This window comes from Ceratotherium simum, chromosome 1 (assembly GCF_057802395.1).
Source record: "Ceratotherium simum simum isolate JZ-2026a chromosome 1, ASM5780239v1, whole genome shotgun sequence".
NCBI classification, from domain to species: Eukaryota; Metazoa; Chordata; class Mammalia; order Perissodactyla; family Rhinocerotidae; genus Ceratotherium; species Ceratotherium simum.
Window position 1 is genome coordinate 21,952,243 of NC_141900.1, and position 18,733 is coordinate 21,970,975.

Here is an 18,733-nt window from a genome sequence, read left to right on the forward strand (position 1 = left end):
ATGCGACTCATTATAGGTAGGCGTTTTATATTTTGATGTATGTAACTTATTCAAATGGTATAACAAGAAGGCATATCATATCTATTTTCTGTATATTTGAAAGTCTTCATAATAAAGAATTGGAGTGAGGGTAACAAAGGGGATCTTTCTAAGTTCTTTAGCCAAGAGCATTCTGAAGAACTGAGCAGTAACTTAAATTTACCCTTTGGGTTTGTAGTTGTTTTTCCTGTTGCACCCCAGGTACCACTCAGTGACTGCAGTCTCAGCCCCATCCAGGTGCAAGCAGCTCTTAATCACACTTAAGTCAATAAGATTCAACAACAACTGCAAGCCAGCCTGAGGGGATAAAGTCCATACCTGTCATAATCTTCTTTACATTCCTACCGTACACAGGGCACGTTCACTTTCAAATTGCAAAATAGTTTGGTTTGCATTTTCCAGCAGTGGTATCTGCATTTGGGGCCTGTGTGTGTGTACGTGTTTCCAACATACCACCCGCCCCGGGCAGTCCCAGACAGAGGACGTTTCTTTCTGGCTCATGGACACATCCTGAGGACTCTTACAGAGGAATCTTTTTGCCCAACCATCTATTGTTGCATTTTATTTTGATCTGTCTATACTTAAATTACTTCTTGAAACAGCTAATTGCATCCTGCAGTTTAAAAAGAAAATCTGGGAGAAACTCAGGATCACAATTTTCTGCTCTTTCGTCATCATGCTGAGATTAAAAAACAAATTTAGATGAGAACTGTGTGTACCAGGAGGCTGTGACATCATTTTAAAAGGTAATGAGCACACTGTGGCAAGGCAGTGCTGCCATTAATATTCAATACCTCCTATACACACTTCAAATTACAGTTTAGTTCCTTCGCTCCCAGGCTCAGGCGCCCTAGGTCGTTTAAGTATGCTGCTACCAAATACTCGTCTACTATGACTGCCCCGGCAGGTCACCAAGATCCCATTTAGTCTTAGCAATTATGGCTGGTGTCCAGGGAGGTGTTCCTGCCATCTGAAGGCTGGCTTCTGGCTTAGGACACGGTAACCAATGTGACCTTAGAAGGGCTCCTGCAGAGAATGCATGAGGCGTGGGCCGGCCGGGAGGGGGCTAAGAGCTGGCCCCGCGGAGCCTCCTTTCCCAAGATGGCCTCGGCGAAGGGGTCCGCGGGGGCGGCCATCTTGGCAAAAGCCGGGACGACGGCCAAAGCGGAGCTGACGCTGGTGGGGCTGCCAGATTCGAAGGTCACAATGAGGGAGGGATCGGGCGACAGGCAGCGAACCTAGCTGTGGCCTGCGGGTGCCCGGGGGCCCGCGGACCGGCGGCGGCCCGCCCCAACGATGGTCAGGCGGCGAGCGCTGGAGCGCTGCCTGCAGCTGCTGGCGCCCTCGGCGGAGCCAGCGCGGCGGGGCCGGGCGCGGAGGAACCCGGGCGCCGGCCGCAGCGGCCCCTCCCGCTGCGCGGGGGCGCTGTGCCCCGCAGCCGAGGAGCAGCGGCAGCGGCGGCGGCGCGCGCCCGCCCGCCCCCCGCACCAGGTTAGCCCGCGCTCGTCCGCCCCCCGCGCCAGGTTAGCCCGCGCCCCCACCCCGCCCTCCGCCGCCCGGAGCCCGAGCGTCCCGGAGTCTCGCGCGCCCTCTGGGGCCTCGTGCGAGGCGGCTTCCTCCCGCCCCCCGTTCCTTTAGCGGCTCCGCGGGCTTCCTCCTCCGGCTCGGGTGGAGCAGTCCGCACACCCCAGCCTGGGGCGGTTTGGACTCTCCGGCGAAGTGGAGCGGGCTGTGGGTGGGATTCCCGGTCCCGAGCCCTGCCTCCTCCTGGAGATGCTGCGCCTGTGAGCAGGGGTTCGTTTGAATTTCCGCACGTCGCGAGTTGCGGAGCCCGCATCTCTGAAGCTGCCTAGGTGAAGAGCCACGTTATTTTGTTTCCCTTGGGAGAGTAGCCGTCTCGGGGATTTGTTTTAGATCCCATCTTCTCTGCAGATCACCAGCCTGCATCTTCACTGATCGGAATACCTGTGGGTGTATCTTCTTTTGGTTGTACGTAAACGAATGGGTCGACAACTTCCTTAGAGCAACTTATTTCTGCTTCATCTATAGTATTTATCTTCTAAAAATTCGTTCCAACAGGTTTCTCCCCTTTTATCTTGAAAGTTAACCCCAGAATGGAAATGAAAAGCAGAAGAATGGAGCATGGTGGGGCGGGGTGGTGGAAGCCGCTGCTTTCCTAAGTCTTCTGTTCTGTGGTTGGTTGTTTCTTAAATTGGGTATTATTGAAGGCTTTTCAAAACAGGTAATCAGAGAGGTTTTTTTCCCCCTTGTATAGAACTCGTTATGGTCCTGGGAGTTGAAATAAATACGCTTCCAGGGGTCCAGAGTCTGGTGCATCACACCTCAATTGAACTTGGAAAATATTGGGAATGAGCGAAGTTAACCTTTAAAAAGTCGTGTAGTTCTTGTCTCTGCCTTTACGGCAGGTTGTTCTATATATGTTATAACATGATGCACCTGGTTTATTTTGGCTAAGCGTGAAGTGTTTGCTATTTGATAATTATGATTAATTTATTGAGGTCATTCCTGAGATACAGCTTTCTGAAAATTAATAATTTCCATCTTTGTTAAAAATGGATATCTAGCAGTTCGATTTCGATTTTCAGTTACATTGGTTTTGATCTAGCCTCAGACATCGACATCGTTTAGAAAGAAGTTATGTAATCTTTAAAAAGAAAAGATTACTTGTATCCCGCAATAGTCTGATTTTGTTGCAAGAAAATAGGTCTGTTAGAGAAGAAATTTAGTGCAAGTGTGCTTGTTTAAAATAAGAATTCTTTAAGAGAGAGAGTGACTTCAATTAAAACTGTTTCAAGTCAACTGAAAATCTAGTCACAATTTTCAAAGATTTTTTTTCATTATATTCTGCAGGCTTTCCTGCTGCAAGGATTTCCGTAAGTCTCTAAGAGATGAAAATACTTCTTGTATTTCTCATACCCTTTTTTTCATGCACAATTCCAAATTGTACAGATTTTGTATTACAAAATTTAATTTTTAAATTAGCCCAGTTATAAGTGTATGAAGGACATTTTAATATAAGCGTTCCATCCTAGGGTTTTGATTATGCTTTAGTTGATACAGTCATCCTCGTGCTTGTTTGAAAAGAGTATTATGTCACTTTGGGTATTTGTGAGTTTGGGAAACCGATGGGATTTTTAAGAACATTTCGTCTGTGTTTGGACAGATACTATTTGCCTTTAATTTTGTTGTTTCATTCTGCTTTTTCTTTGTAGGGGTAGATAGCTGTGGATATAGTGGGTTTTTCCATTCCATTTTACTCTTTTTATGTAAATAAGAATATGGCAGTAGCTGGAGGGCCATGTTCTGGGCATTTTAGATTGAAATGCATACAAGTAAAAAGTGTTTTCACTGAAGTATTATTGGGGAAGTGAACCGTGCACATAATTAATGGTTAAGGAGCATCTTTATCCTTAAGGCACGTGAGGGCATGTCTAAAATTGGCATTAAAAAAATCACCCATGTGATTTCCAGCAGAAGGTTCAAGTAATATACCATTCTAACTGCTATAACACTGAAGAATTCTACCCATCTATAATTTATAGTGCTTTCCTCTACTTGTCTTTTGAATTTATAATTTTATTTATTTATTTATTTTCCCCCCCAAAGCCCCAGTAGATGGTTGTATGTCATAGTTGCACATCCTTCAAGTTGCTGTATGTGGGATGTGGCCTCAGCATGGCCGGAGAAGTGGTGCATCGGTTCGCGCCTGGGATCTGAACCCGGGCCGCCAGCAGCGGAGCGCGCGTACCCAACCGCTAAGCCACAGGGCCGGCCCATTTTCTTTTGAATTTAATAACCATTTATTGTGTATTTAAATATTTTATTGACAGACTTTCGCGACAGATTAGTATGAAGTCATATATCCCCAGGGGCAGTTTTGTTATGTCAGAGATGGAGTCTTTTGCCAACTCAGCTGGTTAAATAATGTATTATAACTTTATAGTTTACAAAGCTCTTTCAAGTATTTTTTTATATATAGTTAGTTTGATTTTATAGACCTAAAATATGTGAGATTATTAACCCCATTCCACAGATGAGGAAAACAGGAGACAGAACCTGGGAGGTTTTAGTGATGTGCTCAAGGTCTCTTAGCACAGCAGCCCGGGCCTTGGGCAGAATATACACGCTGCTGCCTCTTCTTAGGAAGGGGTACCAGTGAAGCCAAGGTGGAGTGCTGTGGATCAGCAAGCCTTGGTCAGCATCGCAGCCATAGATTGCACCCCTAAACCTGTCGGTTGTGAACGGTCAGTACCGTCGGTTATTTATAAAATTCAAAAGCATGATTGAGAAACATCTCACTGTGTGCCTGCTACCCAGAACACTTCCTCTTTCGCCTTGATGGCAGCAGATTTTCGTGTGTATTTAATTTGGGGGCCTTCTCAGATGAAGGGACAGTAAGTGCCTGTAGACTTCTCTGCTCTTTTGTAATCTCTCTGTTATAAGAGTAGGAAACACCAAGCTTCCTCATTGTTACCGGCACTCCTTCAACTGGTCAGATGCTTGTTTGTTTTGCTTACAAGACCCTGATGCTAGCTAGGACCACTGAACAACAGCACTAATTTGTTTTGAAAGTTGTTTCTGTGTTTCGAAGGTCCTTCAAACTACAAAGATGTTTGTTCTCTTTTCAAGTTACTGTGTTCATTCCTTTGGCTTGTTTAGAGAGTTCATGAACAGAAGTACTATATATGTCTTCAGAGTATTGTGCTATTGTATGGTTGAAGTAACCAATGACAGCTTAAAGAGTTTCTGGACTCAAAGTCTTTTTTTTAAACTTGAGGCCAATTTATCTGTTTATGAGCTAAACTGAGTAAAATACCCCACGTGAGGTGAAATGTGTCATTTATCTTCCCATGCTGACCTTATGCTCTTTTGGTTCTAAGTAAGTGTAATTAAGGTGAGGGCACGGTTAATAAACAGTCCGGGCTCCATCACCAGCCAGAGCTGCACCCTTGGAATGTCACATAACTCTCTGGCCTGACTTGCTCCAGCTATATAGGGTCACACAGTGGTGACTTGAGTCATGGAATGTTCAATTTGGAAAGGACCTTAGAGAGTATGCACCTTGTCCAACCTCTTAAACTTATGAATTTTCTGTTTCTACTCTTGCAAGAGTTTTTAGCCTATCATGATACCACAAAACTGAAACATCAGAATTAGACTTTTCCACCATTGCACAGAGACGAGATACTTTAAAGTTCTTGGATGAAGGTTGATTACTTTCTCATTCTTTTCCTTATATAGTGGCTCAATTTTATACACAGTCAACATGTCCATTGTGTAAAATGAATCTGTGCTGTTCAGAGCCCACTTTTTACCTGGGTGAATGTGAACGCTGGTGCACATATTGAATATGACCACAGTGAAGAATTTGACATAAACTTTTGATGTTCTCGCAGCATTCTCTTGGATAAGTATGATTATGAGAGCTTTATAATTTCTTATTGCTTAGGTGCCAAAACATCATAAAATTGTACTTTATAAAAATGCTCATCTCCAATTTAGTATTAACTGCCCACATTTTAATGAAGACTTAACTATGCATTTATATGGTACCCTGAGGCTGCAGAGTGATCAACCCCCCAGGTTTTCCTGCGACTGAGGGGGTTTCCAGGATGCAGGACTTGCCGTGCTGAAACTGGGAAAGCCCTGGGCACACTAGATGCTTTGGTTGCCTACCTCAAGGTGTCTCTCTGTGCGACTTGATGAACAGTTCTTCCCAGTTGGAAGGATAAAATGCCAGGTAGTTATATATTGGACTCAGACACCTGTTCAAGGTAAAGAAAATATCTTCAAGAGAACATGTATATTTTCTGTTTATATGACTGAAATGTAGAGCTAATTATTTGTTGTTGGTTCTTTTCTGTGTAACTTTAAATGAGAACAGTTCAGCAATTAGAGTAGTTACATCATTTGAAATCTTCTCCATATAAAATTAAAAGAGCAGTTATTTATAAGGGAACTAGTATTGTCTACTAAGTGCTTTTTACTTTGAAAAGGAAAAAAAGACATTGTTGAAAGTAAAAAAGGCTAGCCTTGTCAGTGACACCATAACTGCTGGCTCTGTGCTGTTAACTTCAGAACCTAGGTATTGTTCAGGATAAATTTATTGACATTTCCTTGCTTATTTGACATAATTAGTGGGAAGAGCATGGGCTTTGGAGTCTGATCAACATTGGTTGGATCTCTGGGTCCAGCTGTTACAAGCTTTTTGCCTTTATGCAAACTATTAAAGTCTGTGAACCCCTTATATTACCTGTAACATGAGGATAATATCTACCTCATGGGAGTGTTGGTGGGATTAAATGAGTTAAGAAATGTATATAAAGTGCCTGGCACATAGTAAGTGCTTAATAATCCATAAATACTAGCAGTTGTATGTGTTGCTCACTGTTTCCACGTCTGGATTAGCAAGGCTGTATTTTGGGATTATTACCTTGTATTTTTATAGCTTCCCTAGACTTCCCAGTTATGGTCATTGTGTCAGGATTAGTTTTGGGAGGTCCAGAGTTGGAAAGTCCAGGCTTGGTATGGTGGCCCCTGAAGTCCTTCCAGTTCTCTATGCCATTCCTAGGAAGTGGCCCTTATACTCCTGGCTCAGGATGGCTCCAGGCAACAGGACGCAGGAAGAATCAAGAAGAATGCTTTCCTTTCCCTTAGGAAGACTCCTGGAAGCACCGTATGACACTTTGTGCTTGTATCACATTGGCTAGAGAATCACAATATGGCCGTCTCTAGAGGGAAGGCTCGGAAATACAGCCTTCGTTTAACTGGCACATAGCGGAGAAAAGGGTGACTAGACTTTATGGTAGGCGTCTTCTAGTCTTTACCACTGGCACCACTTTACCACCACAGAATTCTGCTACTCAAGTATTCCCCAAGATTTTTCAATTTTTATTTCCGTAATTAGTAGTTAGTGGAAATGCCCTTTGATTTTTGTCTCGCTGTCCTTTGGTTACTTTTGCTTCTCCTATAATTTGATTCCCAACAGATCTTTTCAAAAACAGTTAACTCTAGGGGGCCGGCCCGGTGGCGTAGTGGTTAAGTTCGAGTGCTCCAGTTGGGCAGCCCCTGGTTTGCAGGTTCGGATCCCGGCATGGACTGACGCGCTGCTTGGCAAGCCATGCTGTGGCGGCGTCCCGTATAAAGTAGAGGAAGATGGGCACGGATGTTAGCCCAGGGCCAATCTTCCTCAGCAAAAAGAGGAGGATTGGCAATGGATGTTAGCTCAGGGCTAGTCTTCTTCACACACACCAAAAAAACCAAAATAAAAACCCAGTTAACTCTATCCCAATGGAGAGTGATTAGGAGTTTAAGCTCCTGTTCTTCCTGTATTCATTCAGTAAATCTTTATTGAGCACCCATCACGTACATGTTGCTGTGGGTTATTGTAGACTATGCGAGTCATCACTGATTGTGTTTCCTCTTTTTTTTGGCTTGGCTTCCCGGGAGCACCGAGTCCAATTTGTGACTCAGCTGGACTGAGTACAGTACGAGTCTGTGACCTGTCAAACTTTGTCTTTAGCTGTGTCATCTTCCCAGTCCTATACTGTGTAGCCGTCGGGGGGTTGTGCCGCCTCCCTAACTTGGAGTGCGGGACCTCGAGGAAGAGTAGGCTTTGTGGTTGGCAGCCGTCAGGCTAGCATAAATTTGGGGGGTAGCAGAAAGTCCTTTGGTTCTTCCTAAATGCCTGTCCTACTCTTGTGCCGATGACTGATTCAGAGCAGTGGTTCTCAACCCTGCCCATGTGTCAGAATCACCTACAGAGCTCTTAAAAACCACCTGAGTAGTTTTCATTCAGTAGCCTCAGGTGTAGTCTGACAAGCTCCACAGGGAATTCTGATGTGCAGCCAGCATCTAGACTCACAGGTTTAAGGATTTGTGCTCAGCTGGCTTGGAAGTACTCTAGGGAGGAGTCACACGTTGTTCCTTATCAGTCCTACTGGAGATCAGATCCTTCCTTGATAACCTGTTTTAACCACCGGAAGGGGAGGTGGGAGAGCTCTGACGTGAGTAGAGTCACTTGGGTAGGAGATGTACGACACTGAAATGCTCTAAGGGACATTTATTTAGAGCTGGCCTTGCTTCCTGTTTTGCCTGTTCGTATTGTGGGCAAGTTAGCCAAAGAACCTCAGTAAGTGGTGCTCACGCTCTGAGGACGGTGCTGGTTATAGATGTGCCACTATTAGTATCGTGAGTTTGCACACTTCTGCTCCTGGGGGGGCAATAGGGAGAGATGAAGGGGGCCAGGGTGGAGAGGATTATTGTTTTCAGAACCAGGACACTATCAAGGTTTAGGAGCGCCTCCTGGTGAATCCCGGGCGTTGGTGAGGCCGCAGGAGCTCTGGGGTTGGATTGGAATCCTGTGGAGAACCATGGTTTCATATTTGTTTTAAGAGTTGTGTGAATTCCAGCAGGACCAGGGCTTCTCTTATTCAAATACAAGAACAAAAACACATTCCAGAGTTTATTCCTTTTCAGTTTATTCATGCCATTGCCCTCAGCCACGATACTTATTAGTGCAGAAATTTCAGAATGGAATATGTGTTCCACTAATCCTTATTAAGCAGTGTTGAGAACATTATAAAACAGTGGCTTACAGTTGAGGGTTTACTCTGCTATGCCAGACGCTGGGCTCAGGATGTTGTGCATTTTGTCCAGTAACCCAGTGAGTAGCACCAGACAAGTAAACTAAGGCTTAGAAAGGATGACAAGGGTGCCAAGTTGGGAAGTATTTATTTTAAAATGTTTTAAATCTCTTGTGGTAGTGTGGTTTTCCTGGTAATGTGGTTTGTCCTGATAACCAATTCAAGTATATTTGAATTATATCCATTTTTTTGATATGCTTTTACAATTTACTACATACTTCCTGGTATTCTTAAGTATGCTGAATTGAACTCAGGGATCTCAAAGTTCCTTTGAAGGTCAAGATTCCGTTAGTTGACCTTTTGGGGATGTCTCGTGGCCTTCACTGTGAACCTGCTGTGACGCTGTCAGGAGACGGTTGAACAGGGTCTGACCTCAGCAGTGCCCCGGGCCTTGCTCCCTTGTAAAAGCCCCCACCGTTCTTTTGTTTTTTCCTCGTGTATCTTTTTCTCACAAAGGATTGGCAAGGGTGACATCCAAGGCAGAATAATGTATGCCCTGCTGCATATTCATTCGTAAATGAATCAGGGGTTCAGGTAACCTCCTGGTGACTTTCTTGCTTTGCGTGACCCGTTCTGTTGACATCAGGGCCCTTTTACTTGTTGGCTACATTCAGAAGCTTATGAGCCTTGTCAGCGTCACTGACCCGGTCACTGACCCCGTGGATCACAGGACTTTGTCAGTGTGAACCACTCAGCACGTAAGGAAGAGTATTCCTTACCATCTCAGGAATCTGGGCCAGTCGCTTGGAAATGCCTTATACTAAAGAGTACAATTTTCAGTATTCATAGCTGACACTTCTATAAACATGACATTATGCCAAAATCTGTCTGGTTCCTTATGATTTTTTTTCCCCTAAAGGATTTTGAATCTTTGGAGGTCAGGAGTTGTATTGCTCTCCACACCTGGAGAGCCAGAACTTAGATATAGTAGACATTCAAACAGTGTTTGTTAAATATGACTTTAAAAATGCTTTAAGTAGAGGCCTTACAAAGCTTACCTGCAATCTTATTATAAGGTTGGGAGTCTGACGGCTGTTTGATGTATCAGATTTGTGATGAAATCTCTTCTGAAATATATTTTGTGCTCTGAATAACTCCCGGTCTGCCTGATAAACCCATGAAACTACACTTTCTCCTAGTAGCTAACTTTGCTGTTCTCAGGTGAACAATACTTTGCTTACCCCTTGCTAACAGCCTAGGGAAAGTGGCCGGATCTGAGCTGCTTTAGCTGGGCACTTCCTATGAGGGAATGGAACTTGTGGGGGCAGCCCAAGGCCAACGCTATGTTGAAGGGGACAGTCTAAGTTGGCTCTTTGGTGCAGCCAAATAGTGTTAGAATTTTGGAGATGGAAGGGACGGCCTCTTACAGGTCCTCTCATTTTACGGATGAAGAAAATGAGTCCCGATAATAAGTGACTTTTTAAAGGTTATGGAATTCAGTAGAGTAAAAGTTGGAAACAGAACTGAAGCCAGAAGTAAAAGAGGGCAATTTCTTCCTCATTACCCATGCTTTCTATCCAGGACCTGTGAAAACACGTTTGTCTAGTCCTTTTCTTTATGGGTTATACTTTAAAAACAAGAAGCTTTCCTTTTTGCATGCCTGATTGAGACAGAGGAGAGAGAAGCCACATTTTGAAAGTGTATTTTTGTTTAAATCTTGGCTTAAGGAATAGTAAATGAACATTTAAGATCCTCTAACGTATTTAGGATACATTTTCAAGTTTCGCAGGTGTCAATTTAGTCGTCTTTCCTCCCCAGGCTCCCTAGCCTTTCAGTTCAATAATTCTGTGTGTCGTTTAGGTATTATTGATTATACTAGAAATGAATCTGCCTTTTCTTTTTTTTGCTGAGCAAGATTAGCCCTGAGCTAACATCTGTGCCAGTCTTCCTCTATTTGGTATGGGGGTCGTTGCCACAGCATGGCTGATGAGTGGAGTAGGTCTGAGCCCAGGATCCAAACCTGCAAACCTGGGCCGCTGAAGAAGAGTGCACAGAACTTGAACCACTCGGCCATGGGGTCGGCCCCTGGTATTGTTTGTAAGATATTAAGGAGGTGATAACTATGTCATTTCAATAAACACATTATTTTATGCATGTTTTCTCAATTTACAATAACATGCCGTTTTAACTTGATTATCCTAAGGATTCCAGTTGCAATACTGTAAATGGTATTTTTCAGTGGGCTTTGGCTTTAAGCTGGCTGTTTTCCTTGTTTGTTGTTTCTAATTCTAATCAAAACCTGGCTTTCTTATTTACATATAGGAAAAACTATTGGCGAGGAAGCACCTACAGTGTTTATGTATTTTGGTGACTTAAAATCTGTTACTAGCCTGTGAAATGACTTTTAGTTCAATATAATGAATTTTGTCTAATAGCAAAGAATTTTCAAAGTCTTGGGCATTCTATGATCAAGAACATTTGTTGTCCTTGACGACTTTTTGAAAAGAAAACGTGTTCTCTAGTTTGTATCCCGAAGAGTCCAATTATGTTTTGCATTCATTCCTCTCAAAACTCCCTAATCTGAGTCTTATACGCTTTTGGTAAGTTAGCATTTCTTTGTGAATTATTGGTGTCAAATGACAAAACTAAAACAATTTAGTAACAAGTTTGCTGACCTTTACTCAAGGGAGAACAGTCCCTCACAAGCAGGGGAGCCCGCTTCCCAGGGATTTGGGGCAGGAGCGAGTTCTATTGAGCGTTAGCGGAAACCAGGCGGGATTGGCCAGGAGGTCAGGGATTTCCTTATAAGGCCGGCAGGTCCTATTTCTAGGGTAAGGTGAGCTAGCTAAGCTGATGGGAGGATTGTGAGTGGTGTATGTTAGGATTCCTTTTTTTTATTTGTTTGTTGGTTTGTTTGTTTTGAGGAAGATTGACCCTGTGCTAACATCTGTTGCCAATCTTCCTCTTTTTGTTTTTTCTCCCCAAAGCCCCAGTACATAGTTGTGTAGCATAGTTGTAGAGTTGTAGCTCTTCTCTGTGGGACACCACCCCAGCATGGCCTGATGAGTGGTGAGTAGATCCGCGCCCAGGATCCGAACCGGTGAACCCTGGGCGGAAGCGGAGTGCGAGAACCCAACTGCTACGCCATCAGGCCGGCCCCAGGATTCCTTGACAGGTGTTTCCCGTAAGTGCAGGCTGAGTTTGGTTTAGATATTTGACCTGGGCCTGGCCACTGGGGCAGCCTCCATTTTGTGGGTCCTGATATACGAATTAACTTTATCATTTGTCAAAGTCATTTTTCTATCTATAATCAGATGAGCACTTTATAAGATAAATTTAAAGTTTAACACAAGAAAATACTGTGATTTTTTTGTGTGTGTGTGTGAGGAAGATTGGCCCTGAGTTAACATCTGTGCCCATCTTCCTCTATTTTGTATGTGGGATGTCTGCCACAGCATGGTTTGATGAGCGGTGCGTAGGTCTGCACCTGGCATCTGAACCTGCGAACCCTGGGTTGCTGAAAGAGTGCAGAAACTTAACCACTATGCCACCGGGCTGGCCCCCAAAATACTGTGATTTTTATAACGGATAAGGAAACTTAGACGTTTTATAAAAAAGTACTTTTTTTACATGAAATTTTTAAGGCGAGAAAAATTTCAGCAATCTGAGTTTTTAAATCTATCTGAAATTCTAGAATGCTACCTTTCACCTGAAAAATAGCTCAATTGGGTCAAACAGTTCTATTTATCATACTATTTACTCCTCTACTGAACATGAATAATTGTAATAATAACAATTTGCATTTGTATAGCACTTTGAAGTACTAACTCATGATATCATGGCTTCTCATTACAGTCCTTCAAGGAGATATTTAGGAGTTATCATCTTTATTTGACAGATGAGTAAGCCCAAGTTTAGAGAGGTTGAGTTACTCTCCCCAAGCTAATACCTCTAGCTAATCGTAGAACTGGAGTCCTGTCTTCAGACTCCCAACTAATGTTCTTTCCACTTTTGTGACCATAAATTGTTTGAGATATATAGATTTATATGTCCATATGTCTAAATGTATATTATGTATATATGTATACACATGTGTATTAATTCTAACTAATATATTTTTCAATAATTGTTATTAAAAGTTATCACAACTTACTTTCAGTGTGCTCCTAGGTACCGTATATCAAGCTGTTTACTTTGCTTTCCTTTAGCTTTTTAGTGAAACTGGTTGTTAAGTCAATAAAGTGAGTTAAAATGAAATTCACTGATAAGAAACAATGCAGTACTGTCTTTGTTGATGTATGTTGTGAACATACCTCCCAGAGAACATTATCCCTCTCTCATTATCTAGGGTACTTCCCACGCTTGAACATCTCTACCCTCCCATCAGTCTCCTAATGCCTGTGGGGGTTACACTGATATCGAGGGGAATCTGTATTGTATGTGCAGGAGGGAGACAGTTTAATTTTAACCTACTGAAGGTCTTTGCAGACATGTCCATGAATTGAAATTGTTTCAATAGCTATGTTGTCTAGCATTTTAAAAGAACTTTTTTCTTCACTCAAGATGGGATAGCAAATATAAAATTGTGAATTTAATATTATTTTAGATACCTGAAAATACAGTTCTGAATATTTTCCAGATTTAATGTCAGCATCTTTGTTGGTATGTAATAGATTGTCACTCAGTATTTATTAAGTGTCAAATCTAGGAATGATGATTTGCAATGTCATAATTTATGGGTATGTTGAAATCCCATATGTACATTGTAGTGTGTAGGGTAATTTTTTCTTTAATTTTTTAAATGATAAAGCATGCATTCAATTCTAGGCAGCTGACAAATCTTAAATGTCAAAGAAAGAAAGGATGAAACATTTGCTTTTGAAATAGAGAATTCTTGTTTTTTGAAAGCCTTTTACTGGTGTGTGCAGTTATTGAAGTAAAATATTTGTACTTGGCAGACTTGTCTTCACCAGATGTCACAGCTCAGACCTCTCTTTAGTTGGAGACATGGGGATAAGTCTTTCTGCTATTAAGTAGGCGATTAATCTTCAAAGAAATGTAGAGAATGTAGTTGATAATTACTAGGTGGAATTTGTGTTGTTCTCTTTGTAACAAATTGTTCTTTAAAAAAGAACCTTTATATTTTGTATTTATCACTTGTCATGGGGCTTTGTTACCTTTAAATTTGCTTCTGGATTCCAGCTTTCTAGCCCACATTTAGCTATCATTCACGAATTTATCTGTTGCGGAGAAAAGGAGAGTCAGCACATTAATTATGGTTCTGGTTATGTTTAATTACCAAGGCTAATGTTTTTACTCCTGTTGCAAAATATGTATTTCCATATATAAAATGATATATTTCATCAATTTCAAGACAGACATTTATTCACATTTGAACAACACTGATATTAGGAAATGTCATATAATGTGACATAACTATAATTGATAACATTTTTACTTTCTCAGTGGCACATATAACTCATGGTGTCTTAAACTGGATGCAAATCAGTGTAATGTAGAGATCTTTATCAAGGTTTGAACCCCCTTCTGAAGCACAGCTTGTTTACAGTTTATGTGACTCACGAGCAGGCGCATCTTCTTTCACTTACTGTTGCCTAAATCAAGGCAGAATTTTTACTTTCATTGTTAACTTTGGAGACATATAACAAGAAACAATTGGGAAATTTGCTCCATTTAATTAAGGAAGCTCCAGCCTAGATATGTTACGGGGTTTGTCTGAGTTTGCAAAGCTGAAAGCTGGTTAATAGCAGGACCATCCGTAGAACCCACTGCTCTGCGTTTCTAGCTTTCCTATTGTTTTGTTTTTGGGGTTTAGGATGTCCCTTGTGAGACTGTTGCTGTGTCCACCACAGGGTGACCAGAAGGCTGAGAGTTGATGAGGGGCCTTCTCGTGACCCAGCCCTCAGGCAGGCTCGTCCATCTCTGTGCACTGAGGCTCACTTGGTCACTGGAGCACCTGTTGGCAGAGCTTGTCATTTTGCACATTCCCCGAATGGACTTCCAGTACTTTTCCTCCAAAGGAACAAGTCCAGATTGTCGTGGTTCAGGTTTTTATGTCCTTCTGCTCCTTCCCATCATTGCACACTCACACTGTATAGTGTGAAATAGTGCGTCAGAGTGCCAACATTTTGTGTTGCTTGAACAACTTTCATGGTAGTACATACTCCTGTGAATATTCATGTCCATACACTCCCTCCTCCTACCCCAAAGATATTTTAAAAATCATGTGCATAGGCCCTGTGATGGCAATAGGTGGTCCTGAGGTGGGAGCATGATGCATTTGAGGAAATAGATTAAGGCTGTGTTTGCAGCAGAGGAGAGTGTGGGCAGGGCTAGAAACACTCTTATGGACCGTCTTACTAACCTTGCCCTCATTCTGAGAACAAAGGGAATCCTCTGGAGGCTTTTCCTTTTAGTTTAGTTTTGTTTTTATCAGATTTGCTGTTAAAAAGATCACTCTTGCTGGATTTTATGTGTGTGTTGGGGTGGGGGGTGTTAAGAGAGGATGGCTATTTGGTGAAGATACCTATCTGCATGGATTGATTGGGTGAGAGCCTGAGTACATGGGAGGTAAGAGAATGGGGACAGCATGAACAGGCAACTTTGGAAAAGTTCATTGTCCGGGGAGAAAACAGATCACTGAACCCATTTTTCACTCCCATTTTACTCTCAGGCCCCTGGAAACCTCTCTGTTCTCTTGCTTTCTATCACCCCCAAAGCAGCCTGGATCCCAGGGTCATCCATTTCCAGTGAGTGTCAGTGAGCGTCAGTGAGCGCTTCCCCATGACCTCAAACCCTGCCTCAAACTCATGGGTCAGAATCCACCTTCTGTTCCCTACTCCAAATACTTGCTTTCCCCTAATTCCTCTACTTGGTTAGTGGTGCTGCCGTTTCTGACTCTCCCACTTTATTACCTGCCCCCTAGCCTGCCCTACAGATTGTCCCGAGTTTGCGGCCATCCAGAGCCTCTCAGGTCTTAGTGGTTCAGCTTCTTTATTGTCTCTTGGATTTATTCTGTTCTTCCTCTTCTCATGTCACTGCTTCTTCATCTCTTGACTGCTGCTGTCTTCCTCTTAGTTCTTCAATTGAAAAATGGAGATTATCATACCTACCTTGAAATTTTGCTAGGAGCATTAATTTAAATGAAATGTGCAACATGTAGCATAGCGCTTCGCCATTAGTGGATGTTCTGGGCTTCTTCTGTTTCCTACTTGCTAATTTGTCCCCCTGGCTCCAGTTTGTAGCCACAGCCTTTCATTTTTATCCTGCTACCAGAGTTGTTTTCCCTAAATACACCCTTTTTTAAGCATTTTCAGTTTTTTTCCATTGCCTACTGTGTAGCCAAACTTCCTTACCGTTTCAATCCGGACCCCAAATCTAGTCCCATCCTTTAGGATCCCACCCATTACACGTTTACCGTCTCTACACTCACAGGCCTTCCTTGCTGCTTCTGGCCCAGCTACATTAGATGGCTAGATGTCGTCTAAAAACCCGATTTTTTTCTTTGCTTTTGTGGTTTTTGAATCAGAGTGCCCTTTTCTTCTTTCTCCCTGTCCTCTGATTGTTGAAAACAATGAGCCAAAAATTTGTTATATAGTTGCTAGAGTTGATATATATGTATTTATGTGTATATGAAGATATGAATATATATATAAAGACATACGTACATATCTCACAAGTTGTTTATCATCACAAGGGGTAGCCTGAGGTCGGCTCCCCATCTGTTAGACACATTATCTTGTCGGGAAATAACTTCAAGTGTCTAAACTTGCGTGTTTACATCTGTTAAATGAAATGGAGTTTAAATGGATGGTCTGTTCCTACCCATGGTAAAGGCCTGGGCCGGAACTTAATTATAACCCAGGTAGAACGATTCTATGAGAAGAACTGAGGTAACTCACCCAGATCCTTTGCTTTATAATAGCATTTAAAGAATTTAGATGTATGGCCAGTTAGCAGGATTAGGGAAAAAAGAATTAGTATTTGATGAGTGGCAAGCACTTTATGTACATTATGTCATTTAATCCTTTGAAACCCCCACAAGATAAGTAGGTGTTTTACAGATGAGAAAATTGAGGACTAGTGAGGTTATTTGCCCAAGCTTTAAAGCTTGTTAGACTCTCTTAGCTGTCAGGCTGGCTCTCCCACTAACAGCGATGGCTGAGCAAACTGCGTGCCTTAGCTTTTGTCAGCTGTGGTTTCTTTTCTTACCACTGATTATTCTCCAGACCATAGACTATTTACTCCAGACAGTTTGGGAAAAAAGTATGGTTCAGTGTATATGTTCATCCTGGGGTTTGTGTTCTTTCCCTTTCTCTCCTGGACAATATTTCTATTTAAACATCATTATAGCCATAAAAATAATATTTGGCTTTCTGTTATTGTGCTTATTATTCTTAGGGTTACGAAGTGTATTATGTGTATGCATTGTATTTAGACAGAAAGCAAACATTTGTTTAACAGAATAGGAAAGAAATGAAATTCATTGCAGATAAATGCGTATTCTTTTCTTTTCTTCTCCCCAAAGCCCCAGTACATGGTTGTATGTCATAGCTGCAAGTCCCTCTAGTTCTCTATGTGAGCTGCCGCCACAGCAGGGCAACTGACAGACGAGTGCTGAGGTTCTGCGACCAGGAAACGAACCTGAGCTGCGGGGGTGAGAGAGTGGAAATTTAACCACTAGACCATCAGGGCTGGCTCACACATGTATATTCTTAAGACATTATCACTTTTATGGGTCTGGAGCCCTGTATAGTTCAAAATCAAGGATTTCAGTGCCTTGAGATAAGTGATGGTGGTGGCAGTAGCAGTAATAACAAGGTCAGCAGCAACAGCCAGCAGTGGCTGAGCTGTTATCATGTGCATACATGTGTGTCACATTTGTTATAGACACGTTTCTAAGTGCTTTACTCGTATTAGCTTTTTAAATCCTCTCAATGACCTTTGGAGGTTGGTAGTGTTATTACTCCCATTTTATAGATGAGGAAATAGAGCACAGAGAGGGTAGGAGACTTACCTAAGGTCACAGAGCTAGGATACATACTGTGCAGACTTGGCAGTTCTGAGTCTAATTCAAATTTCTATTGTTAACCACTTAAATACGTTATTGAAATGTCTCTGAAGTAATATGTTATTGTCTCTTTTCCTGGGATTTGGACTCATTGCAGTTTTTAGGGGCCTTGGTAACAGATTATCTTCAAAGTAAAAATGACGAGGCCTAGTGGAGTGGGGTTGTATGTAAATCACATGAATTACTGAGGTATCCTCAAGGGACTAAGGCCTCCTTCTTACTGTGTGTTATTGACAATAATAATTTTTAAAATTCAAGTATGAAAATATTACAGATTCCTGAAGGTGCTTTAATTTATTCTGCAAGATGTCACTGAAGTGGAAAATTTCATATGTTTAAATGCTGGCTGGTGTAGGTTGTTTTGGATTACAGCAGATAAGGAATTTTTAAACGGTTTGGCAGGAATAGGTAAAGCAAACATCTTTTCTCTTTCATAAGCAGTAATACTGGATTCTAAAATTGTACTTTGCAGGAAGAAAGTTTGAGCTAATTAGAGACATATTGTTCTTATAAGTTTGAGGAAATTTTTATTGGCTAAGAAATAATACTGCGTAATATGTTTTAATGCCTTTATGTTAAACTCAGAATTTTTCCCCCTTCTTTTTTTTAGTTCTTCAGAGGACATGGATGAAAATGAAAGCAACCAGTCCCTGACCACAAGCAGCCAATATCCTAAAGAAGCAGTAAGAAAACGCCAAAATTCAGCACGGAGTTCTGGCGCAAGCGATTCTTCGAGGTTTTCCAGGAAGAGTTTCAAACTGGATTACAGACTAGAGGAAGATGTAACTAAATCAAAGAAAGGAAAGGATGGGAGATTTGTTAACCCTTGGCCAACATGGAAAAATCCCTCTATTCCAAATGTTCTCAGATGGCTGATAATGGAAAAAGATCACAGCAGTGTTCCGGGTTCCAAAGAGGTAGCGTTGGGCTTTTTTGAGTGCTGTGTGTTCCCTCTTAATACAGACACTACTTCACTTGCTGTGAATTATATTATGAC

General features: G+C 42.1%; 1 protein-coding gene across 5 annotated transcripts in view; it reads left to right on the forward strand.

Annotated features, from left to right (window-relative positions):
• Window positions 1–1,229: 1,229 nt before the first annotated feature.
• NAPEPLD (N-acyl phosphatidylethanolamine phospholipase D) overlaps window positions 1,230–18,733 on the forward strand; it is a 40,161-nt gene continuing 22,657 nt past the window's right edge. The window contains exons 1-2 of one of the 5 annotated variants that reach the window (XM_087442382.1): window positions 1,230–1,562; window positions 18,347–18,653. In XM_087442382.1, coding sequence (XP_087298508.1) covers window positions 1,336–1,562; window positions 18,347–18,653 — 534 coding nt within the window. In that variant the 5' untranslated portion in view covers window positions 1,230–1,335. Of the gene's footprint in view, window positions 1,563–1,649; window positions 1,893–1,941; window positions 2,029–18,346; window positions 18,654–18,733 lie in introns of those variants that run through there. The other 4 variants (XM_087442325.1, XM_087442175.1, XM_087442232.1 and 1 more) reach the window with 4 other exon arrangements.